General features: G+C 42.8%; 1 protein-coding gene across 1 annotated transcript in view; it reads left to right on the forward strand.

Moving 5' to 3' along the window:
- LOC139175565 (NACHT, LRR and PYD domains-containing protein 12-like) overlaps positions 1-25298 on the forward strand; it is a 144017-nt gene that overhangs the window by 14093 nt on the left and 104626 nt on the right. Inside the window, exons 5-16 of the mRNA XM_070766729.1 lie at positions 121-198; positions 1422-1592; positions 3229-3399; positions 3477-3647; positions 4000-4170; positions 4956-5126; positions 5310-5480; positions 5808-5978; positions 6167-6337; positions 6523-6684; positions 6878-7048; positions 7231-7401. Coding sequence (XP_070622830.1) covers positions 121-198; positions 1422-1592; positions 3229-3399; positions 3477-3647; positions 4000-4170; positions 4956-5126; positions 5310-5480; positions 5808-5978; positions 6167-6337; positions 6523-6684; positions 6878-7048; positions 7231-7401 — 1950 coding nt within the window. The remainder of the gene's footprint in view (positions 1-120; positions 199-1421; positions 1593-3228; positions 3400-3476; positions 3648-3999; positions 4171-4955; positions 5127-5309; positions 5481-5807; positions 5979-6166; positions 6338-6522; positions 6685-6877; positions 7049-7230; positions 7402-25298) is intronic.

The following is a 25298-nucleotide window of genomic DNA, read 5'->3' on the forward strand; positions in this document are numbered from 1 at the left end:
TGGAACATGAATACATTTATTTATGATTACTTTACAAATAGACTTATAATTATAGTTGTAAACTATGGAACTGAAAATATTGAAGGAAAAGTGACAGCAAAAATATATTTCTCCTTATAGGGAATGGAATTTGGATGAAAGGTATATGGAAGATTTCTTTAAAGCACTGACAAAGCTGAGAAACCTAAGAGATCTGCGGTAAGAAACTCCATGAATTTTATCCTAAATGTTATTGATACAGAAACCTATGCACAGGGGTGGGTTACTGCCTGAACGGGGGGGGGGGGGGGGGACACACGCAGTGGGTTAACAAAAATGGAGCTCCACCCCAGGCCACCCAATTTGCATTGAAAGATGTTGAAAGAAAATGCAGGCCATCCTGCATAAGCCATGCCCACAGTGTATAGTAAAAATTTTGGTAGCCCTTCACTGCCTATGCATAATAGTTCTGTGTGTAACTGATTGACTAGATCGGGGGATGAAACTCGCAGCATTAAGTTGTCACATGACATATTGCAACTTTTCCCCCTTTGCTAAAATGGGCGTGGGTATGGCCAGTGACGCTTCCAACCCACAGGTCAGGAATTTGACACCCTCGACTAGATGATCTAAAGTGGCTTTGGCCATGGCAATCTTATTCTTTAAAATACCATTCTTGACTCCAAAGTTGTATAAATGTACTGGTCATGTCCTTTGATAAGGAGGATGGAAAGAAAGAGAAGTTTCTTGACCTGTCTTGGCTTGGATGATTCCAGTTGTAGTGGAGCCAAAGTTCAATTCCAGTAAGCCCCCAGGATGCCTTGTTTGCACCCAGCAACAACTCCTATAAAGAAAAATGTGGAATATTTGAGAGATTTGGCAAGAAACCTGCAGAAGAGTCAAAGCTGAGAAGGAAACTGCCACAGCTGCATATTGAATGGGAGCTCAGTGTAGTTGATTTATTGGCCTCACTTCTTGAGAGCAAATGCTGAGAACAACTTTGTAAGCCTCAGATCTGTGAGGCTTCCCATTACTGGGTTTCTTGGGTTTTTTAATTTGCAGTTGTCACTTGTAATTGGGTTCCCAGTATCAATCTATGTCAGTTTGTGGCTACATTTACATTGTCATTGAACAATATTGATTAAAAACGTCTCAAGGGTCCGTGGGAGCTTGCATGTCACTGGACTGGGAAAGCATCCACATTACTACCTTGCTGCCTGATAGCCATTAGTGCTGGCACAGAAAAAATTGTTCTAAGCCTCAAAAATAAAATAAATGGAATGTAGGAGAATATAAACTCTGAAAATTTCATGATTAACTGCCCATAACTATTGCTTTTAATTGTTTTTAATTATTATTGTCTTTACCATCTATTTTTATATGTGGTACTACTAATCAGAAGGTATCATTTTAATTCTTCTGAGTGATTACTGTTCTTTCAGTTTGGATGGCTGGTCCTTCACAGAGTCCTGTAGCAGGCATCTTGCTGAAGTCTTCAAGAAAAACCAGAGATTGAAAATGTTACGCTTGGCCCCCACGGACATAGATGACAGAGCAGCAGAACTGTTGTGTGAGGGGCTCCAACACATGGACTGTAAAATAGAAACATTAGTGTGAGTGTTCAGTATTTCTTTCACAGTTTGATGTGTGATGCTTTCTCTTGAGCTCTGGAAAAGAGCCAGGAAAAGACGGTTATAGTTTTGAAATTTAACCATATTCTTTTCAGTTCCTTCCAGATTACTGTTTTCTAAGATACAATTATACTATATTTGTGATCATAATCGAAAGACCACAAAAATTTAATATAACAATTTTCTAGAAGATATTAGATGGAGGGGGGATTCCTAGTAGTTGAGCTCACAAGTTTATAAATGATAATTAAGCAATTTGCAAATATCAGTTAAAGGATTCAATTCAATTCAATTCTAATGTGTTAAAAGTTTAGAGATGGACTTTACATATTTTGTATTTGGTCATTCTTTGTAAATTCTCAAGATACTTTAATTTTTTAAAAACTCTATGTCAAGTTTTTATTTGAAATTTACAGCAATCATTTTGTTATTTGGCTGGACTGAATAGTTGTGAAGGGTTTAAAGATAGCCAGAGACCATGTGGGAGAGAGTAAAATAATTTTTATTTTCCAGCCAGCTTTATTATACAAAGAAGTGTTATCTCTAACCTACTTCGGCTGTGCACATGCATAATTTTACATGATGTGGTAACTTGTATACAATGAACAATATATCATTGATAATGTAGCAGAAGCAAGGACAAACTTTAGGGAGTTATTTTTAGGAAGTCTTAGCAACAAGCCCCCTGGCACATTTTTCTTGCCCCAGGCTTGAGCTTCCCAGGCCTACCCAGAAACTCCGTGCTAACAGAATTATATGAACTGAGCATCCACATGTGGCTTTTGGTCATATCTGGGCTTGCCCAACCATATGGCATTTGACCTATACAAAGAATACTACACTGGACTATGTTTGCAAGGTGGCAAGCATGCCCAGAATTTCACAGCATGCCCAGAAAGACTCAGTAAGTGCCAGCAAGCATCTATTCCCATAGCTACTTACACTCTCAGTTCCCAGCACCAACTTTTCATCTTTTGCCCCCAGGACCTCTTTCCTTTTTAGACACAGCTTCTTAGTAAACATTCCCTACATATGTCTAAAGCTGCACCATCTTCAGAAAGATTTGTGAAGACAATGCAGGAAACTAGGAGGGAAAGGCTAGCAAAGAGAGTGCATCATTAGCAACTTAACAAAAAGGGAAAGAAAGGCTAACTGGCAGGGATTAAGACAAAGGGAAGCTGTTCAGTTCTGGAGAGGCTCAACCCCAAAATGTAGACAAAGCTTCCAATCTGGGGAAGCTATGAATATTCTTAATTTAGACAATTTTATTTATTTATTTAGTCAAGTACGTATTGGTAATATACAGTACATAGATATAACATTATTCATATCTAAAAGATGGGTACTAATAAGAGGGAATGTTGTAAGCTGTCCCGTGTGCACAGAGAGGGGCAGCATATAAGTCCAACCAACCAACCAACCAACCAACCAATCAATCAATTAACAAACAAACAAACAAACAAACAAACATTAGGAGAGGGACAATAGGCACCCTGGTGCACATAATAGTAGGGAGCCAGTTCAGATACCACAGATAATCACATTTCATTCAATAATTATAAAAATACATTCAAGTGTTCTTTTTCAAAAGATAACTGTAATTTCCCCTTTTCTCCAGGCTTGCAAGAAAGGCCATCAATGAATCATGCAGCAGGCATTTTGCAGAAGTACTCAGTAAAATGCAAAGTTTGAGAGCATTAGGCTTGTCCCTCAAGAACGTAGATGACAAATCAATGGAGTTACTGTGTAGAGGACTCAAACATCCAGAATGTAAAATAGAAATACTACAGTAAGTGATCCCCACCCCACCTTTTCCCAGTTTGATCTCTGCAGCAACTGTCTTTTCATGATTACTGTTCCCTGCAGGCTTGGTGGAGAGATCCTGACAGAAACCTGCAGCAGGAATCTTGCAGAAGTACTCAGGAAAAACCAGAGATTGACAGAGTTATATTTGCTCCTTAATAATACAAATGACAAAATAATGGAACTATTGTGTGATGGGCTCAGTCATCCAGAATGTAAAATAGAAACCATACAGTAAGTGATTTTCCCCCTTTCAGTTTAATTACTGCAACAGCCTTTTGATGGTTAAATGATTTATTTTTTTTTAATTTGTTTTGTCCAGTACGTATTGGTATACAAAAATATAATAATATTTATATACATGATACTAGTAAAAGAGGAACATTAGGACGGGGATGGAAGGCACTCTCGTGTAGTTATGCATGCCCCTTACTGACCTCTTAGGAATAGTTTTGGAAATATATCCAGAGAGAGCTATTAAGTTGCCGTACGTAATCACATTTCATTCAGTTCCTACATAATACATTATATGCTTGTTTTTGAACAAATATAATTTAATTTAATTATTCATTCTATTTATCTGCAGGCTAGATGGAAAGACCCTGACTGAATCTTGCAGCAGACATCTTGCAGAGGTACTCAGAAAAAACCAAAAATTGAGTGTGTTATACTTGTTCCTAAAGAACCCAGATGACAAAATAATGGAATTGCTATGCAATGGGCTCAAACATCCAGAATGTACAATACAGTCACTACAGTAAGTGATTGTTGTTTTTTCCTTTCAGTTTCAGAATGTACATGTCTATGGGCTGTTAATATTCTGGAAATATATCCAGGGAGAGGCAGTTTGGTTGGCATATATGATAACATTCCCTTCAGTTTCTGTAAACAAAAACACCATGTTTTTCAATAGGTAATTGTATTTTTCTTGGCTTTTCTCTGCAGACTTACCTACCTAGCTACCTACCTATCATCTGTCTGTCTGTCTGTCTGTCTGTCTGTCTGTCTATCTATCTATCTATCTATCTATCTATCTATCTATCTATCTATCTATCTATCTATCTATCCATGCAGATGTTAAATAAAAGAGGAGAGAGGACCGAGCCCTGAGGCGAGGCCTAAGGTCAACCTCTGTCCTCCCACCAACACTGACTGATCAGAGAGATAGGAGGAGAACCAATGTATAATGGTACTTTCCACTCCCAACTCCCTTAGCCATCACAGAAGGATAGCAAGGTCAATGGTATTGAAAGCAACTGAGAAGTCAAGTAGCACCAAGATAGAGGATGACCTCTATCTCGGGCTTGCCAGAGATCATCCATCAGAGTCATCAGTTTCTATGCTGTAGCCAGGCCTGACGCCAGATTGAAAAGGGTCTAGATAATCCATTTCTTCCAATTACCTTAGGAGCTATAGCACTACCACTTTCTCTACAACCTTCCCACAAAGGGAAGGTTGGAGACAGAAGGGAAATTCATATATAAATACAGTCCATGCTTATTTTTCAAGAAATAATAATAATTTTTTTGATCCTTTCTGCAGGCTTGATGGAAAGTTCTTGACTGAATCCTCTAGCAAATATCTTGCATTATTATTCAGAAAAAACCAGAGATTGAGAACAATACATATGATCTTCAATAGCACAGATGACAAAACTATGGAACTACTGTGTGATGGGCTCAGTCATCCAGAATGTAAAATAGAAACAATAGAGTAAGTGACTGTTCTGTCCTTTCAGTTTGATCTCTGCAATCGTCTTTTGATGATTAACATTGTGGAAATATATCCAGAGAAAAGCAGCTGAAGCATAATTACATCCCCCTCAGTTCCTATAAAAATAAGCTATATGCTGGTTTTTCAGGACTTAATTGTAATTTTTCAGACTACTTTCTGCAGGCTTGCTGGAGAGGTCTTGAACGAATCCTGCAGCAGGCATCTTGCTGAAGTACTCAGGAAGAATCAGAGATTGAAAAAGTTAATACTGTCCCTCAAGAACCGAGATGACAAAATAATGGAAGTGCTGTGTGATGGGCTCAAACAACCAGAATGTACAATAGAGACACTAAAGTAAGCGACAGTTATTTTTCCTTTCAGTTTGGTCTGCAGAACCATCATTTGGAAATTAATATTCTGGAAATGTATTCAGGGAGAGGATTTGCCACACATAATCACGTTTCCTTTAGTTCCTATAAAACACATTCCATAGTTTTGTCCATGGATATTCTCAATCATCCAGGTTATGGTTGTCCCAAAAGTGCTTTCCCTTCCCCTCCCAAAAGGCAATTGGACTTTGTTTTTTCCCTGCTGCCATACACTCCTTTAATTCCTATGAGAATAAATTGCATGCTTGTTTTTTCAACAGATAATTGTTATTTTCCTTCCTTTTTTGGACAGCCTTACTGAAGGGTTCATCACCAAATCTGGCAGTAGACATCTTGCAGAAGTAATCAGGAAAAAACAGAGATTGAAAAGGTTAAACTTGTACCTTGACAATGAAAATAACGAAGCAGTGGAAGTGCTGTGTGAGGGCATCAAACATCCAGAATGTACTGTAAATACGCTACAGTAAGTGATCTTTTCCCGTTTCAGTTTGATCTGTACAAATGTTTTTTGGCCATTAATATTCTGGGAATATATCTGGTGGAGGCAGTTCAGTTGCCATCAAGAATAACATTCACTTCATTCTCTCTAAAAATATATTCCAGACTTATTTGTCAAAAGATAATGGTGATTTTTTCATACTTGTTTTGCAGACTTGCTGGAGAGATCATGACAGAATCCTGCAGCAGGCATCTTGCTGAAGTACTCACGAAAAACCAGAGATTGAGAGAGTTATATTTGCTCCTTAATGTCACAAATGACAAAATAATGGAACTGATGTATGATGGGCTCAGTCATCCAGAATGTAAAATAGAAACGATACGGTAAATGGTTTTCCCCCTTTCAATTTGACCTGCACAACTGTTTTTGATTATTAATATTCTGGGAATATATCTGGCGGAGGCAGTTCAGTTGCCATTCAGAATAACATTCACTTCATTCTCTAAAAATATATTCCAGACTTTTTTGTCAAAAGATAATGGTGATTTTTTCATACTTTTTTTTGCAGACTTGCTGGAGAGATCCAGACAGAATCCTGCAGCAGGCATCTTGCTGAAGTACTCAGGAAAAACCAGAGATTGAGAAAGATATATTTGTTCCTTAATAACACAGATGACAAAAGAATGGAACTAATGTGTGATGGGCTCAATCATCCAGAATGTAAAATAGAGTAAGTGATTTTTCCTCTTTCAGTTTGATCTTCGCAACTGTCTTTTGATGGTTAATATTTTGGAAATATATCAAGAGAGAAAGCTGTTAAGTTGCTGAACATAATAATCCCATTTCCTTCAGTTCCTACAAAAATACATTCTGTGCTTGTTTTTGAACAAATAACTTTAATTATTCAGTCTATTTATCCGCAGGCTGGATGGAGAGACCCTGACTGAATCTTGCAGCAGACATCTTGCAGAGTTACTCAGGAAAAACCAAAAACTGTGTGTGTTATACTTGTTCCTAAAGAACCCAGATGACAAAATAATGGAATTGCTATGCAATGGGCTCAAACATCCAGAATGTACAATACAGACACTAGAGTAAGCGATTGTTATTTTTTTCCTTTCAATGTCATGTACATGTCTATGGACTGTTAACATTCTAGAAATATATCCAGAGAGAGGCAGTTTGGTTGGCATATATGATTACATTCCCTTCAGTTTCTATAAAAAATACTTATTTTTAAACAGGTAATTGTATTTTTCTTGGCCTTTCTCTGCAGAATTTCTTTTCAGAGTCTGACAGAATCCTGCTGTAGGCATTTTGCAGAAGTATTCAGGAAAAACCACAGTTTGAGAGTGTTGTACTTGTTTTTTGAGGATGCAAATGACAGAAAAATGGAACTTCTGTGTGATGGTCTCAAACATCCAGAATGTACAATAAAGATGCTACAGTAAGTGAATTTTATTCTTTCAGATTGATTTGTACAAATGTATTTTTGGCAGTTAATATTCCTGAAATATATCCATGGAGTTGCCATACATAATCACATCCACTTCAATTCACAAATACAGTCCGTGGCTATTTTTCAAGAAATAATAATTATTTTTGGATCCTTTCTGCAGGCTTGATGGAGAGTTCTTGACTGAATCCTCTAGCAGGGATCTTGCTTTATTATTCAGGAAAAATCAGAGACTGAGAGAGCTAAGACTGTCCCTCGAAAACCCAGATGATAAAATAATGGAAGTGCTGTGTAAAGGGCTCAAACATCCTCAATGTAATATTGAGGCACTAGAGTAAGTATCCATTGTTTTCTTTTCAGTTGATGTGCTAATCATCTCTTGAGTGCTTATCATCTGGAAATATATCTGTCAGCCCTGGATCCATCTTTGGTCAGATTTTACAGGGCTGCCACAGTAGGAATGGGAGAGTAGCAAAGGAACTACAGTATAGTCATAACAACTTTCTTTCACATGTGATCAATGTCGGGCTACTGGCAACTAGAGGGGAATGAATGAAGTTTGGCAGCAGCTGACACAGGGGATTGATTGGGCCATGTGATGTGACAGTGAAGGGTGTGAGTTTTAGTCAGTGGTGGGAGTCAAATAATTCCACCACTAGTTCACTGAAAATACGAGCATGTGCGTTTCAGTGTGTGCACGTGCAACTTCTACATATGCATTCATGCATGGCTTCCATGCATATGCGCATGGTTTCCACACATGAATGCACACATGTAGCTTCCTCCCCTCCATCTCTGCTCTCTAGGGCAATGGCTGCTTCTCTTCACACTGCTGGGAGAGCATCTTGTGCAATTTAGCAGCTGTGAGCCACCACTTTCCTCTTAAGTCCCATCCGGAAAGCGCTGTGGCACTGAGAAGCAGCAGCCATGGTAGGTAGACAAAAAATGTCAAATCCAGTCTGAACATCTGGCTGACTGTGTGGTAAATCATAATAACCCCTCCTAAAATGGATAAATTTATAGGGATAGCAAATCATCAAGTTTTTTGAAACAGACAAAATGTACCTTGAAATTGTGAAATCAAATAAACCGTGGAATTCTGTGGGGTGGATCAGATAATTGGAGGTCTGGATCTACCCTCAGAGATATCTAGGTGGGTCCCTTCATAGCTCTGATAGAGACATTACTGAGCACTCATCTTTTGATAGATTAAAATAAGTTTTTGTTTCATTATAGGTTGAATGGAAAATATATCGCACGGTATGGAGAATGGATGGACATGAACCACATTGCTAGGACCTCCATGTAGACACTGTTTCTTCATGTTTATTTGTTTAATCTATTTTTATTTCCATTCAGAATATGGTTAGGAGGAGCCTGGATTTAATATGGTATTTTCAAGTGAAAGTCTAAAGAACTTTCCTTCAGCAACTATAATTTGAACTGAAGACTTTTGAAAATGAAAAATATCGAACTAAGAGGATAAAAAATACCCCCCAAAATTATAAGTGACAACAATTCTTTTACATTGTCAGATTATTGTCCTTTGAAGTCTGAATAAGAAAAGGAAACATTGGTTGCTTTACTGTTTGATTAAGTGCCATCAAGTTCGCCTTGACCCCTAGTGACTATACAGACCAAAGCTGTCTCGTTTTCAGTATTTGTATGGCCAGGTAGCCAGCCAGGTGTTCAGGAGCCCAACCGTTCTCAGAAGGGAGGATCTAATGTGCTGCACTTATCCCCAGTCCACTGCCAATGCCATCTCCATGAAAGGAATCCTATCTGGATTGTACTAATTACAGCAGAGCTTAGTTTGCTGCTTCTGCTTTTCTTCCATCTAGAAAACTCCTGCCCTTTATTTAGCATCGAGGTGCAATTATTGCCCTGCATGGCCATTTTGGTCCTGGAACATTTAACCTCCAACTTACTTTTTTTTCACTCTTTCGTCCTCCCAATTTCCTCCACAAGTTCACTGATGGAGTAGTAAAACTACTGCAGTCCTTTCCTTTGATCCCACCCTCCCCATGGAAAAATCCATGATGGATTCTGGACATACTGCAGGCCACTAAAGCTGACTGCTAGATCTGTAGGTCAGTGGTTCAAATCTCATCACCGGCACAGTCTTCCATCCTTCGAACTAAAATGAGGACATGATTGTGGGGGCAATATGCTGGCTCTGTTAAAAAGTGCTATTGCTAACATGTTGTAAGCCACCCTGAGTCTGAGTAGGGCAGCATAAAAAAACCCATGAATGAATGAATGAATGAATGAATGAATGAATGAATAAATAGATTTGGTACCTGGTCTCTTCCTGTTTTCTTTCAGCGTTCTCAGAGGAAGAAGGAAAAATTGGTCAATTAGGCAGGAAAAGGCAACCCATAGAAGGGTCAGCCTTATGTGTCCACCTACAGCAAGCTCTAGCAGTGGGAGGATGCAGCAGCAGAGAATTGGCCAATGGGGACGCAGGTAGCTATCCCACAATTCAGACAGAGCACTTGGCTAGTCACTGCTGAAGCATCACAATCTAAGCAGAGTCTCTATGAACTGGAATAGAATTTAGACAGCATCAATACAGCTATTACATATAAGCTGGGGAAAAATCACAAATGGGGACGTGATAAGCCACCTGGAAAAGCAAAGGGAAATCATCAAAGCCATTAAAAAACAAAAGTTAGAATATTTCAGTCATGTGATGTTACACCCAGACAAATATGGCATCCTTCACTTAATCCTCCAGGGAAAGATTAAAGGCAAATGAGGTCCAGGCAGAAGAAGAACATCATGGCTTCAACATGGTTTGGACAAAACTCAGCAGCATTGAGTTTGTTGATAAAAGTAGGCTTGCCAACATAATCACCAATGTCTGACGATGGATATGGAAGAAGAAGAATCAATACAGGATGAGGGTGACTTAATGCAATGCTGAAGAGCTCTAAGGCTGTTAATTAAACTTTTTTTTCTTTCAGAACCCTATCTCACTTTCAAAAACTATGGAGAATCTCAAAAGAGCTTTTGTTCGTATGGCTTATATTTATCAACATTTACCATAGTAAAAATTAAAATCAACACGTTCTTTTATGTACACCCAAGTCAGTGGGCTCAAAACCCACGAGAGCTAACCTAAGAACATAGGTTACATACAAGAACTCAAAAGTTAGTACACACTGCTCCACTTTTTCCCACTTCTACTGCCCCTACTGCCCCTCTAATTTACTCCTACAGAGGAACAGTTTCTCTTCATATTCGTTTTAGGCTTTTACAGGCAGCTTTATCTCCAAAGACAAATACACACACCCCTCTTTCCCTCTCTCTGGCACACCAACATTATTACACATTGCTGCCTTTCTCCTCAGCTTTTATAGCCAACAGTTACTGTGCTGATTAGGGAGAGACCTTAAAGAGACAATGCAACAATTTAATTCTTGGCCATTTTGTATGCAGTCCATCCTCTCACATACCTCACAACTTTTAACAATAACAACAACAACCCCCCCCCCCACACACAAATCACTATTTTTTTGTTCTTGGTTTTTTTTTTCATTTTATGAGACCACTGCCCTCTCTATGTCCTTCCCATATTGCAATAAAGTCAGCAATGATTTTTAGCTGTCCACCAGATGTACAATACTGATGTGCTATGCAGATTCCATCTAGTTAACTGGGAATTTGCATATTTAATCTGCTTCAGCCTGGTGAATGGTTGGTGGTTGGTTACTTCTGTAAATTCCTGAATACAGACATACAGTCACAGAGCATAAAGTCTTAGTGGACAACCGGTTAAAAGTGAGCCAGCGAAATGGGGTAGCAGCCAAAAGAGCTAATGTAATCCTAAATTGCATTAACCGGGAGATTTAATCAAGGCTGAGTGAGGTACTAAGACTACTCTATAAAGCCTTAGTAAGACCACACCTAGAATACTGCATCTAGTTTTGGTCACCACACTATAAAAAGATGTTGAAACTCTGTTGTGGTTGGCTCACGTTCAACTCCTCTGGCCACTGATTTTGACTCAGAGGAGCCCGGTCCATCAGATCAAAGAAGACCTGTCTGGCTTAATGAGGAGTCAGGCAGTGAAGGGGAAGAAGGGGATGTGGAAGGTGCTAGAGAGGCAGAGAGGCCAGCAGAGCATGTAGGATCTCCAGTCAGAGTCTCCTCTGAGTCAGACAAGGAAGGGGTAATGGATGATCCCATCCTAAATGTCAGGGTCCGTAGAATGCTGGGATGGCAGGAGCAGCTGCACAGATGCAGACGGAGATTCTAAGTCACAGCTGTCAGTAATCAAGGATGCTACGGCAGGGTTAAAAAGGGAAGGGCTTGCAGAAGGCGGTGAGGGAATTTAGAAACATAGAAGATTGACGGCAGAAAAAGACCTCATGGTCCATCTAGTCTGCCCTCATACTATTTCTTGTATTTTATCTTAGGATGGATGGATAAATATATATGGTATAGAGCTGGTGCAGAGCTGAAGGGATTGGATACTGTAGCCTAGAGCAGTGTTTCCCAACCTTTTTTGAGCCGCGGCACATTATTCATATTTTCAAAATCCTGGGGAACACTGAACGGGGGGGGGGGGGGGCCTAAAGAAAAGTTTGGACAAAAAAAATCTATTCCTCCATTTCGCTCTATTTCTCCCTCCCTCTTTCTCTCTCTTCCTTCCTTCCCTTCTTTCTCTCCATCCCTTTCTTTCTTTCTTCCTCTTTTTTGCTCTTTCCCTCTCCCTCCTTCCCCCCTCTTTCTCTCTCTCTTGCTTTCTTTCCCTCTCTTTTTCTCTTGCTTTCTTTCTCTCATTCTCTCTCCCCTCCTTTTTCTCTCTCTCTCTTTCACCATGCCGTTGAAACACATCACAACTTCATTCCAGCGGCTCTCCAAGAACGAAACGCAGCAGGAAGATCTGCAACCTAACCGGGGCTTCTTCAGAGGGGAACCAACCAGCCCTAAGCACAGACTCAGTGTTTAAAACCATCGGAGCAAATGCTGGGGATTCAGCCAAGAAGGGGCAGAATTGCAGAGGAGCTGACAAGGGGGGAAAGGGGGGCTTGAAACATAGCCCACCCTAGTATTTATTGTTGCTTCTGTGGGAGGGCATCGTGGGACTGTAGCCGCCTCCCCCTTCGAGGTGGGAGATGACTTGCCGGCAACAGAGAGAAAAAGAGAGCTCGAGCCGGAGAGCGCCGTTGTCTTCGCCTCTGCCCAGCTCTGCAGCTAAGAGGCAGCAGCCATCAACCCCTTCACCCTCCCACGCGGCGCCCGGCCATGCTCAGCCTCCCGGTAGCCTGGCCAACTTTTACCTGCTGCCGGAACCATTTTCTCACACCCTGCCACCGCCAGGAAAGCTGCAGCTGGGCGGAGCGCACCGTAAAACAAGAAGAAAAGGTCAGCTGTGAGGCGGCACCCCCCCACCCCGCCTTTCCGTGGGACCTTTTCTTCATGTTTTATACGGTGCGCTCCGCCCGGCTGCAGCTTCCCTGGCGGCGGCAGGGTGTGAGCTTTGGGGCCCGGAGGGAGGGTTGCCGGCGGTAGCAGGGGCAAGGTGGTCAGCTGTGAGGTGGCTACTCCTGGTGCCGCTGCTGCCGCCGCCAGGGAAATTCCCCCCACGCGCACTTAGCCATGGCGCACTTAGCTGCGTCTTTCAGTTTTTGAACCCTGCCCAGGAGCCAATTGCCAAAGGTAGGCTTTTGCCAAAGGTAGGCGATTGGCTCCTGGGCAGGGTTAAAAAAACACGCTGGGCCCCAAAGAAGGAAGGTGGGAAAAAGGAGGCGCGAAGAATGAAACTCTCCTTTTTCCCGCCTTCCTTCTTTGGGGCCCAGCAGGAGAGCGCCGAAAACAGCGGCATCGGGCAGCAGCGCCCCGCCCAGCTGGAGCTTCGCGGCACACCTGACCGTGTCTCGCGGCACACTAGTGTGCCGTGGCACACTGGTTGGGAAACGCTGGCCTAGAGGGTAATTCTCTGCCTTACAAGGCAAAGGTTGCAGGTTCAAGTCCCAGTGGGTATGGCTAGCTGATGAGGCCAAAATAAGGCCGAAATAGATCTATCCTAGTCTCCCTTAATTTTCAAATTCAGCAAAAAACATGTGACATATATATTGCTTGTTATACCTCTAGCTATGCAGCCAAGCATCCTATTTGCTTTTCCTACCACCCGACCACACTGCCCGCCCATTTTGAGACTGTCAGAAATCATTACCCCTAAATCCTTCTCTTCTGAAGTGTTTGCTAACACAGAACTGCCAATACAATACTCAGATTGAGGATTCCTTTTCCCCAAGTGCATTATTTTACATTTGGAAACATTAAACTGCAGTTTCTATTGCTTTGACGATTTATCTAGTAAAGCTAAATCATTTACCATATTACAGACGCCTCCAGGAATATCAAACCTATTGCACACTTTAGAGTCATCGGCAAATAGGCAAACCTTCTCTACCAAACCTTCCCCTATGTCACTCACAAACATATTAAAAAGAATAGGACCTAGAACAGACCCTTGTGACACTCCGCTTGTAACCCGTCTCTGCTCAGAATACTCACCATTAACAATAACTCTGATGTCTATGCTTCAGCCAGCTGCAAATCCACTGAACTATCCAAGGATTAAGTCCAATCTTCACTAATTTATCTATCAGCTCTTTATGTGGAACCGTATCAAAGGCTTTGCTGAAGTCCAGATAGGCAATATCCACGGCACCACCTTGATCCAACACCTTTGTGACATAGTCAAAGAAATCAATGAGATTAGTCTGACATGATTTGCCTTCAGTAAAGCCATGCTGATTTGGGTCCAATAAGTTCTTGTTTTTTAGGTGCTGATTTATCCTCTTTAAAACTAGTTTTAAAAAGTAATGTTAAAGCCAAAAAGCCAGAGCTCATAGTAGAACACATTTCTAAAAACTCTGGAGATTTAACAGGCCAAAGTTGATCTAGAGTGGCTAATGCATTTTACAACTTGATTTTTGCATCGTCTAATGCAGCGTTTCCCAACCAGTGTGCCACGGCACACTAGTGTGCCGCGAGACATGGTCAGGTGTGCCGCGAAGCTCCAGCTGGGCGGGGCACTGCCGCCCGATGCCGCTGTTTTCGGCGCTCTCCTGCTGGGCCCCAAAGAAGGAAGGCGGGAAAAAGGAGAGCTTCATTCTTCGCGCCTCCTTTTTCCCGCCTTCCTTCTTTGGGGCCCAGCGCGTTTTTTTAACCCTGCCCAGGAGCCAATCGCCTACCTTTTGCAAAAGCCTACCTTTGGCTCCTGGGCAGGGTTCAAAAATTTCCCTGGCGGCGGCAGCAGCGGCACCAGGAGTAGCCGCCTCACAGCTGACCACCTTGCCCCTGCTACCGCCGGCAACCCTCCCTCCGGGCCCCAAAGCTCACACCCTGCCGCCGCCAGGGAAGCTGCAGCCGGGCGGAGCGCACCGTATAAAACATGAAGAAAAGGTCCCGCGGAAAGGCGGGGGGGGGGGTGCCGCCTCACAGCTGACCTTTTCTTCTTGTTTTACGGTGCGCTCCGCCCGGCTGCAGCTTCCCTGGCGGCGACAGGGTGTGAGAAAATGGCTCCGGCAGCAGGTAAAAGTCGGCCAGGCTACCGGGAGGCGGAGCGTGGCCGGGCGCCGCCTGGGAGGGCGAAGGGGTTGATGGCTGCTGCCTCTTAGCTGCAGAGCTGGGCGGAGGCGAAGACAACGGCGCTCTCTGGCTCGAGCTCTCTTTTTGTCTCTGTTGCCGGCAAGTCATCTCCCACCTCGAAGGGGGAGGCGGCTGCAGTCCCACGATGCCCTCCCACAGGAGCAACAATAAATACCAGGGCGGGCTATGTTTCAAGCCCCCCTTTCACCCCTTGTCAGCTCCTCTGCAATTCTGCCCCTTCTTGGCTGAATCCCCAGCATTTGCTCCGATGGTTTTAAACACTGAGTCTGTGCTTAGGGCTGGTTGGTTCCCCTCTGAAGAAGCCCCGGTTAGGTTGCAGATCTTCCTGCTGCGTTTCGTTCTTGGAGAGCCGCTGGAATGAAGTTGTGATGTGTTTCAACGGCATGGTGAAAGAGAGAGAGAAAAAACGGAGGGGAGAGAGAATGAGAGAGAAAGAAAGCAAGAGAAAAAGAGAGGGAAAGAAAGCAAGAGAGAGAGAAAGAGGGGGAAGGAGGGAGAGGGAAAGAGCAAAAAAGAGGAAGAAAGAAAGAAAGGGATGGAGAGAAAGAAGGGAAGGAAGGAAGAGAGAGAAAGAGGGAGGGAGAAATAGAGCGAAATGGAGGAATAGATTTTTTTTTGTCCAAACTTTTCTTTAGCCACCCCTCCCCCCGTTCAGTGTTCCCCAGGATTTTGAAAATATGAATAATGTGCCGCGGCTCAAAAAAAGTTGGGAAACACTGGTCTAATGCACATACTATTCTGTGGAGAAACACCAGCAAAACAAAACAAAAGTACTGATGGAAGAGAATATTTGTAGCTCAGGGTTGAAATGTGATGTCCTTGGTGCTCTCTGAGCTTGGTTGTTTTCTTTCAGATGTTTCATTACCAAACATAGTAACATCAGTGAACTTGATGGAAAAAGACTAGATGGTCTTAATCTCAGTATCCCTGCTTGAGAGATACTGGCTGCTCAGATAATGGGTATTTCTGATGAGCAGAAACAAAAGAAGTTTGATGGTCATAGAGTCAGAAGCAGGAAGACATCACCTGTCCGTCCCAAATCGCCAATTCGGACACACGCCCCCCCCCCGCCTCTTCCGCCTGGCGAATTTGTTGTTTGATCCTAATTCCTCCGGGTGGAAATAGCTCCAACTTGAGAAACGGAGTTTCTTTTAAAAACTCGCTACGCCTTCTGGGCCAATGAACAGGCGGAGCATCGGCGTCTCCGCCCCCTCCAACACCGGCCCTTTTGGACAGAAAAGGGCCGAAGCTGGAGGGGGCGGAGACGCCGATGCTTCGCCTGTTCATTTTTTTCTTTTGAGACTCTCCCAGCTTGTGCCGCAAGGGGGCAGCACCTTACCGCGCAGCTCCAAATCTGCAAACTTCCTAAGAGTTTTTTCTTAGGAAGGGAAAGATGTAAAAGTCTTTGAAAAAGAGTTGCGAGCCGAGCGCGAGGTATCCATAGTGTCGTCGTCCCCCCACCACATGTTTAGCTGGAAAATGCCGATCTACAAAGATTGTCATCCAAACCATCCATATGACAGAAAGGTAGACAATAAGTTATAGAGATTTTCTATACTGTGAGAGAAACCTGAAGAAACATTGAAACCTGAAGAAGGAAAGGTAACGCACCTGCAATTTCTCATCATTATTAAACAATTAAAAAACAATGTAGAAAGTCAGCGCCCACCCTCCAAGGCTGAGAGGCCCCAAAATGGAACAGAGACTAAACTTGAGCTTAAACGAAATGGGAGTTTCTCTGACTCAGATCAACCAAACCTACATGGAGTTGGCGCTGAAAAGGGGGAGCATTTTCTTTGCTTGTGTAAGCAGCAAGGGTTCCTCTTAGGGGAAGAGCTTTGTTTTCCCTGTAGCCTTCTCTGCATTTCTTGCAAATGGGAGAAGAATGTGCACATGTCTCCAAACTCTTTCCTGGTATTACAATTCTGTAGGAGGTTCAGAAAGAAGCAGGAAAGGCATGGAAGACCTAAGTGAAACAGCAAGTGGCTGTCTTCACTTATTGTATTTATTTTATTTTGTTTAAAGCTTTATGGAGACAAGGCATCTTCAAGGCAGCTGCACAGGAAATGTGACTCATCCAAGAAGAGCTAGAAGGAGGAAGGGAGGGTCATGTTTGAAAACTAAAGTTCTTTTTAAAAGGGGAACGGAGGCCAAGGCTTTATCTCTCTATGAATTTAGGATCAATGTAGCTTTCAACCTCCCTTACTTCACCACAGAACGGTAAGCCTCACATTGAAAACCTTAAACATGGGAAGGTTGGATTTTGAGGTACATACAGTATTTGCATGATAGATTTGTGTTGGAGGAACCAGTGCTTTGTCCAAACATGCAGACTTTAGAGCTATGGGTAATTTCTGCGGGGGGAGGGGAAATGTGTCCTGGAAAGGAAGAGGCCCTTCAGTCGAGTTTAAACTGGGGTTGGAGAAGGCGGGTCCTTGATCTCCACCATCAGCCTATAAACACAGGAAGTTCTGCTTGGCTCAAGGCCTGGCTCCTCATACAGGAATTCTACTTGATGCTGGGATGAAAGAACTTTAGAGGCCCTTTCTGTTTCTGGCCTGTGACCTTCTAAGGCATTGTTTCTGGGAACGGTTTTAATTCATTGATTCGGCCTGTGATTTCATATAGACAAACTCTCCTGGCTTTTCAGCTGTCTAAAGTCCTGGTGCAGTCTTTGCTGTTAACGTTTCATACATGCTTCAGCAGAAGTGAGGACCTGATTGTATGTCCTTGCCTGGCAAAGCTGAACTGGCCCCAGGCGCAGCAGTGGGCTACAAGCTGGAATGCTAAATTGCACTCACCGTGGTGGCGCATAAATGCTTGCAGGGCCAGAGCAATTTTGCAAAATCAGTAGCAAAATCGCACACGGAGCCGCAGGTGCCCCCGTTTCGGTGAGGATTTTTTTCCCTCCACGCATGCCGAAACACGGGTGCACTTACGGCTCCATGTGCAATTTTGCTACCACCACAGGTGCAGAAGCAAAATCACGCTGGCCCCACAAGCACTTATGAGTGCAATTTAGCATTCCGGCTGGTAGCCCACTGCTGCCCAGTGCCACTGTGGAGGTCTGGCATCCTGGGGGGGGGGGCAAGGCATTATGAGCCAGATGCAGAGAGCAGGACCTCCATCATTGCACAATCTATGAGGCTTCTGTTTGATATTGAACAACTGTATAGAAGGCAAAGGGGAGGGAGTCTAAAAGTCCAAAGTTCATTAAGTGGCAGGTGGCATTTGTTTGTCAAAATACAGTCCTACATGATTTTATGAGGCAGCCTGAATCATTTCTAACCAGGCAATGCTCGTTAATAACAATCAAAAGCAATACCCCCACCAGTGGTGGGATTAGATTTTTTTTTACTATTGGTTCTGTGGCCGTGGCTTGGTGGGTGTGGCCTGGTGAGCATGGCAGGGGAAGGATACTGCAAAATCCCCATTTTCTCCTAATCAGCTGGCATCGGGAGGCAGAGAATAGATGGGGCGGGGCCAGTCAGAAATAATATTTACTGGTTCACTACTCAAAATTTTTGCTGCCAATTCTCCAGACCTGGTCAGAGCCTGCTGAATACTACCTCTGTCCCCCCTTCCAATATAACAGTAATATCACAATGTAGGCTCATAATTAAAGATTGCTGTACATTTATGTGCTGCTATAACTCAGAGCCATCATATGATATCTATTCAATCGGAGTCTGCTAACTCAAGTCCATTTAAACTGAAGCCTTACTTTGTCACTATCAGAAGTTAGAGAACTTTGAGAGTCCCTTCCATATCTTTTTCTCATCCATTGATGAGCCAGAGGTATCGCTACTATTCCTTGAGGTCATTGAGGATCAAAGTCAGGAATTTACTTTGTGTGTCTCTTCTTTGAAAGGAAAGTAATTGTTTTTAATATTCTATTTAACATATTTGTTGACTTTAAACTCCATTTGGAGTATTTCCTGAAAAGCAAAGAATGTATCCTATCCATTCTGGGTCTTCTCAAGGATAAATTTCCCCAGTTTTGTAGCATTTTTCAAAAGATTTTGTTTCAAGTGCACTAAATTCCTTACTGCCCTTCTGTAACGATATTCTAGTGTCTCTCAATACCAGACAAGATTGATAGGCCCGTGGGCCATCCTGGAAATAAGGACTAACCGGCAATGTTTCTGCATGTCAAAATGGGCTGTGGGTGGGCTGCGATGGGTTGTTTTTGAACTGTTCTCAGTCTCCACGCCCCCCTATAGCAGTCTGGCAGCCAAAAATGGGCCATGAGGTGCTGCGTGCGGGCTGTTTTTGGCACCAACAGCTTCCTACAGCAGTCTGGCAGCTGAAAACAATCTGCCGGGGCGTGGGGGTGGGAGTGGGACAATGATACATTTTATATGTTTCTTTCTCAATCATATGCACTCTATCTTCCTTCCGGTTGGTTGCTTTAAACATGATTCCTGGTTTTATTTTATCTAATTCAGAAAACTTGTTTTCCATTGTCTTGGGGATGATTTTCTATTCATTTATATAATCCATCCATTTAGGAAGTGAATTGGAAACTTCAGATCATGCAGAATGCAGCTGCAAGAGCAACCATGGGATTCCCTAAATATGCCCATGTCACACCAACACTCCGCAGTCTGCATTGGTCGCCGATCAGTTTCCGGTCAAAATTCAAAGTGTTGGTTATGACCTATAAAGCTCTTCATGGCACCGGGCCAGGTTATCTCCGGGACCACCTTCTGCCGCACAAATCCCAGCGACCAATTAGGTCCTACAGAGTTGGCTTCTCCAGGTCCCGTCAACTAAACAATGTTGTTTGGTGGGACCCAGGGGAAGAGCCTTCTCTGTGGTGGCCCCGGCCCTCTGGAACCAACTCCCCCCAGAGATTAGAATAGCCCCCACCCTTCTTGCCTTTCGCAAGCTTCTTAAAACCCACCTCTGTCGTCAAGCATGGGGGAATTAAGATATTCTTTCCCCCTAGGCTTCCACAATTTATGTATGGTATGTTTGTATGTATGATTGGTTTTAAAATAAGGGTTTTTTAGCTTCTTTAGTATTGGATTGTCGCATGTTGCTTTTACCACTGTTGTTAGCCGCCCCGAGTCTACAGAGAGGGGCGGCATACAAATCCAATAAAATGAAAATGAAATGAAATGAATTCTTTTTTTACATTATTCTTGATGTCCTTGTGCTTCTCAAATTAGTCTGCATATTTTTTTTAGAGGCAGGGAAAAATCAGTTCTCTCAATTTTGTTTGTCTCTGAACTTGAGACACATCCTCTCCCTAATTTAAGTTGCTTTGTTCTCATTGATGCTCCCAAGCAGTAGCCAAGAAGTTCTCTTCCATATGAATAATGAATAATGGACCAATTGAAAGGGCCTTATTGAGTGAGGAAGCCATTGGTGGATTCATCAAAGGCTCACTTAATTTCAAGATAAGGAAGATGTCAAGGAATAGTTTGGTTTAAGACTCTGTAATGAATGCTCATGATAAATCAGAAAGGTAAAAAAGGATGAACGATTATCTATCTATCTATCTATCTATCTATCTATCTATCTATCTATCTATCTATCTATCTATCTATCTATCTATCTATCAGATTTGTATGCCATCCCACTCCGCAGACTCGGGGCGGCTCATAGTAATAAAAATACAATGTAAACAAATCCAATATTTAAGTTTAAGTTAATTTAAAACCCCAATTTAAAACCAATCATACATACTAACATACCATGCATAAATCTTATAAGCCTAGGAGGAGGGAAAGTCTCAATTCCCCCATGCCTGACGACAGAGGTGGGTTTTAAGGAGCTTACGAAAGGCAAGGAGGGTGGGGGCAACTCTGATATCTGGGGGGAGTTGGTTCCAAAGGGTCGGGGCCGCCACAGAGAAGGCTCTTCCCCTGGGTCCCGCCAAACGACATTGTTTAGTTGACGGGACCCGGAGAAGGCCAACTCTGTGGGACCTAACTGGTCTCTGGGATTCGTGCGGCAGAAGGCAGTCCCGGAGATATTCTGGTCCGTTGCCATGAAGGGCTTATAGGTCATAACAAACACTTTGAATAGTGACTGGAAACTGATTGGCAACCAATGCAGACTGCGGAATGTTGGTGTGACATGGGCGTATTTAGGGATGCCCATGATAGCTCTCGCAGCTGCATTCTGCACAATTTGAAGTTTCCGAACACTTTTCAAAGGTAGCCCCATGTAGAGAGCATTACAGTAGTCGAGCCTCAAGGTGATGAGGGCATGAGTGACTATGAGCAGTGACTCCCGGTCCAAATAGGGCCACAACTGGTGCACCAAGCGAACCTGGGCAAACGCCCCCCTCGCCACAGCTGAAAGATGTTTCTCTAATGTGAGCTGTGGATCGAGGAGGACGCCCAAGTTGTGGACCCTCTCTGAGGGAGTTAGTGATCCCCCCCCCAGGGTAATGGACGGACAGATGGAATTGTCCTTGGGAGGCAAAACCCACAGCCACTCCGTCTTAGCCGTCTTATTAAGAGTGTGAAGCACAATTTGTAGATATGACAGCAATTACTCTGATTTTAAAAAATCAGCTGCTGGACTTTACAGATAATATAGGTTTATAGTCTTTGGGCATTCTCAGTTGCTTTTTTACCTTCCATGGCAAGTTTTTATTTGTACAATAAACATTTTGTTTTTTGAGTGTCATTTCCTGACTTTTTCTTCAATTGTTTACTAGTTTTCTTTATAGTAAGGCTCCTTGAATCTTTGTTATGATTTTTGGAATCTCCTTCAATATAAATATTGACTTATAAGGTAGCTGCTAATCTACATTGAAATTTTTAATTTCCATCTACTGTTAAAATATATTTGCCATATACTATATATTATTTGGATTATTATTGGCATTGAGAAATTTGGACTTATCAGGGAAGCAGTGGCAAAGTCAGCATTTCTCTTTGGACAAAGAGAGGACTTGAGATTGTCTCTAAGCATTCTAGACTAGGGGTGGGGTGAAATGATCCCAGTTTGGACTGGATCTTGCATACTGGTAGCAGCGGCAGACCCTGGTTTGGAGAACTGGTAACAATGGTTAGCTGACCACACCTCTGAATGGGTCCCCCAGATGCTGCTTGCTCACCCTGGCCTGGTCCTATCCCAGCAGGCCTGATGTGCCAGTACTGCGGTGTACATGGGCAGCAGCCTGGGGACATCTGCTTGCTGCAGCAAGGTAAGACCGACAATAGCCGGGGGAGGAAGACCCATCTGTCTGTCTTCCCCTTTGCCTCCACCTCTGCAGTAGAAGGTAAAGCTTCTGCTGGTGGTGGTGGTGAGGGAGGAAGACCTGCCCACCTGTCTTCCTCTCTGCCTCTGCCAGCGTAGAAGGTAAGGCTGATACCGGTGGTGGGAGGGGAGGAAAATCCACTCTGCTCTTCCCTGGCATGGTGAAGTTCTGGGAAGGTGGAGAGCTTACTTCTTGGGGTCTCCGAAGCAAGTTTTGCCGCCACCGCTAGAAAGAAGGAAAGGAAGGGAAGGAAGGGGAAAGGAAGGGAAAGGAAAGAAAGACAGATTGAACCTGTCTTATGAGTATAGAATTCTGCTTGCTTGTTTTACATGACCATATATAGTAGGAATATGGGAACATGGAACTTAATAGATCCCAAATAGGTAGGAGCTATTATCTGAACTGTTGCCTGAACATTGATTCCAGAAGATGCAAAAAGTTTACAAACTGTAATAGTGAAAATTAGAGAGCATAGTGAGTAAAATGTGATTAAGATTTAATATAAAGAAAACCAAACAATGCCACTATATAAAATGAACAAGATAGACACAACTTCCTTAAAAATTAAGATATAGGTATTTTTGGCTTACAACCAATTTACAACTTGACTTAGCAAGTTACCTCATTCAAAGTTATGATGGACGCCTTCCCCTAAAATGTATTCACAACATCACAATTCTGATGTTCTGATGCCTCATGATCATATTTTGGGCACTTGGCAATTGGTCCACATTTATGGGTGTTTGTAGCGTCAACGTGTCATGTGACCACAATATGCAAAACAGTTGTAAAATTGGGTCTCTCGCATAGTGATTTACTTTACAACTATGATAAGTCATGATGGCAATGGGCAGTTTCCGTTAAGTTGTAAGTGAAGAACTTACGTTTACTGAAATGATGAATACCTTCTGCCTTTTAGGACTAATTATCAACAGTAGAGAAACAAGCAGCCACAAAATACTGTACAAGCAAGAAGAGGGTTGGAATAACACGTAACAGATGGAGTAAAAGAAAAAGTGAAAGCACTCTTTGCAGCAGGTATAAAAGTAAACGGATCCTTTCGCCTGCTTATCACTGCAGCATCGGATTTTGCCTGTACGTTTTCACCACAGAGTGGTAAGTGACGCATAAGTCTAAATACAATATTTTTAAAATGGATCAATTGTTTTTCAGGGTAGATGCTAGCGTGAGATGCTTGTGAATAACTAGTTATCTAGTTATTGTTCATGTAGCAAAAGCCAGCCTGGAGGAAATTATTTCCCTGTACTTTACTTTGACAATGAAAGGTTAGCAAGCAATGATTTCACACAAATCACCTTGGGCAGCAACTTAACTCTAGAAACGCTCTTACCTAGTAGAGCAACTAGAAGTTAAACCCTAATAGCTGGCTGAGGATATGAGAACCCAGAGTGTTTCAGATATTACAGTGCAGATCTGTTTGGTTGCTGTACCTTGATAGCTGGGGTAGGGTTTGGTTAAATGTGAACTCCCATCCTGTTCATGTCAAAGTTACCTTTTAAGATGCTTCTGAGTTGAAAGGATTAACTGGTGATGTCTTAATTGCTTGAAGGATGCCCGTTGGGGCTTTTTCCTTGATCCCTGTCATGGAATTGGACTGAATGATGATAGCTCACCCCACCATGTCTTGAATGTGGGCTCCTAACTATGTGAGGCATTGCACTCTTTATTAATGTATCTTGATTCTGTCTTGGGATTTGACTCAGGTCAAAAAAAATCTACTCAGCTCAAAAAAAATCTACTCAGCTCAAAAAAAATCTACTTTTCCTCACTCTTATAATATAAGGAGGACTATCTCCCCCCACTCTTCTTAAGTTTCTAAAACAAACTGCTCCACATGGAAGGTACAAAGTCATTGCTGCTTGGCATCTCCCTCCATAATAGGATGGCCTGGAGCCAGCAGGGAAAACTTTGTCCCCCCCATCTCTGCTAAACAGTCCGCTCTGGGATTTTTCATAAGCAAAGTTTTTAAATTGGCCAATTGTCCATTCCCAGGTCACAGTCCAGTTGAAACTGGGCACCTGGGTTGGACTGATCCTGAAGAATTTCACTCCAGGAGTTTAAAAAGCACAACTCAGTTTATCCTGGGAATGAGCATTTTAAAAACAGTTGCTTCCCTGAAAAGGCATCCAACTCTTAATCGGAAGCGGCTGTATACTATGATCTGGAAACTGTTATAACCAGGGGTTGGCTGCTGCCCGGATGTGGGGGGGGGGGGGGCTCAGTGGGGTACAAAAATGGAGCTCCAGCCCAGAGCACCCAATTTGCACTGAAAGATGTTGAAAGAAAATGCAGGGCGTCCTGAATAAGCTGTACTCCCACAGTGCCGTAGTAAAAATTTTGGTAGCCCTTCACTGGTTATAATAGACTTAATACACCCAATAATAGACCCAATATTGAACATGCAATAAGCTTTTAAAAATATCTTTGGTTTGGAAGGTTCTGAATATTACAACTTTGTTTATTCTTGGTTTGCTATTTGTTATATGAGCCACATCCTTCCTTCAGGTTCTTACCAAAGTCTAAGCCTTGAAAACACTGAGCCCCTTTACAGAAGATGACCCAGGCTTCCTTGGTGCCATCACCTTGCAATTCAGCACAGCTACTCACAAGCTATGGCCCACTATGAACAAACTAAAACCAATTTCTCTGAAGGGAGAATTGAACTGAACTGAACTGAATTCATGATTGGGAGAAAATACAAAGGATTTTCTAGGATGGGACCAAGAGATCATACACTATTTAACCAACTTTAGATACATTATGAGGAGAATGTACTAGAGGAACTCCTATATTCCAGATAATTTAAAGATCTAAAACCAAAACAGGGGAGGTCTATGCATGTATCTAGGATTATCAGACTTCTACCCTTGGTTGTGCCTCTTCCTTCTCTTTCTCCTCCCCTTGAGCTTCTTGTAGCCTTCCATCTCCTTCCCTTCCTTCCCCTAAGAAGTGCCTGAGGCCATTTGGCTGCCACACCTCCCCCATAGCCACCCAGTCCCTGCAATTTCATGCCAGC

Source organism: Erythrolamprus reginae, chromosome 1 (assembly GCF_031021105.1).
Source record: "Erythrolamprus reginae isolate rEryReg1 chromosome 1, rEryReg1.hap1, whole genome shotgun sequence".
In the NCBI taxonomy this organism is placed as follows: Eukaryota; Metazoa; Chordata; class Lepidosauria; order Squamata; family Dipsadidae; genus Erythrolamprus; species Erythrolamprus reginae.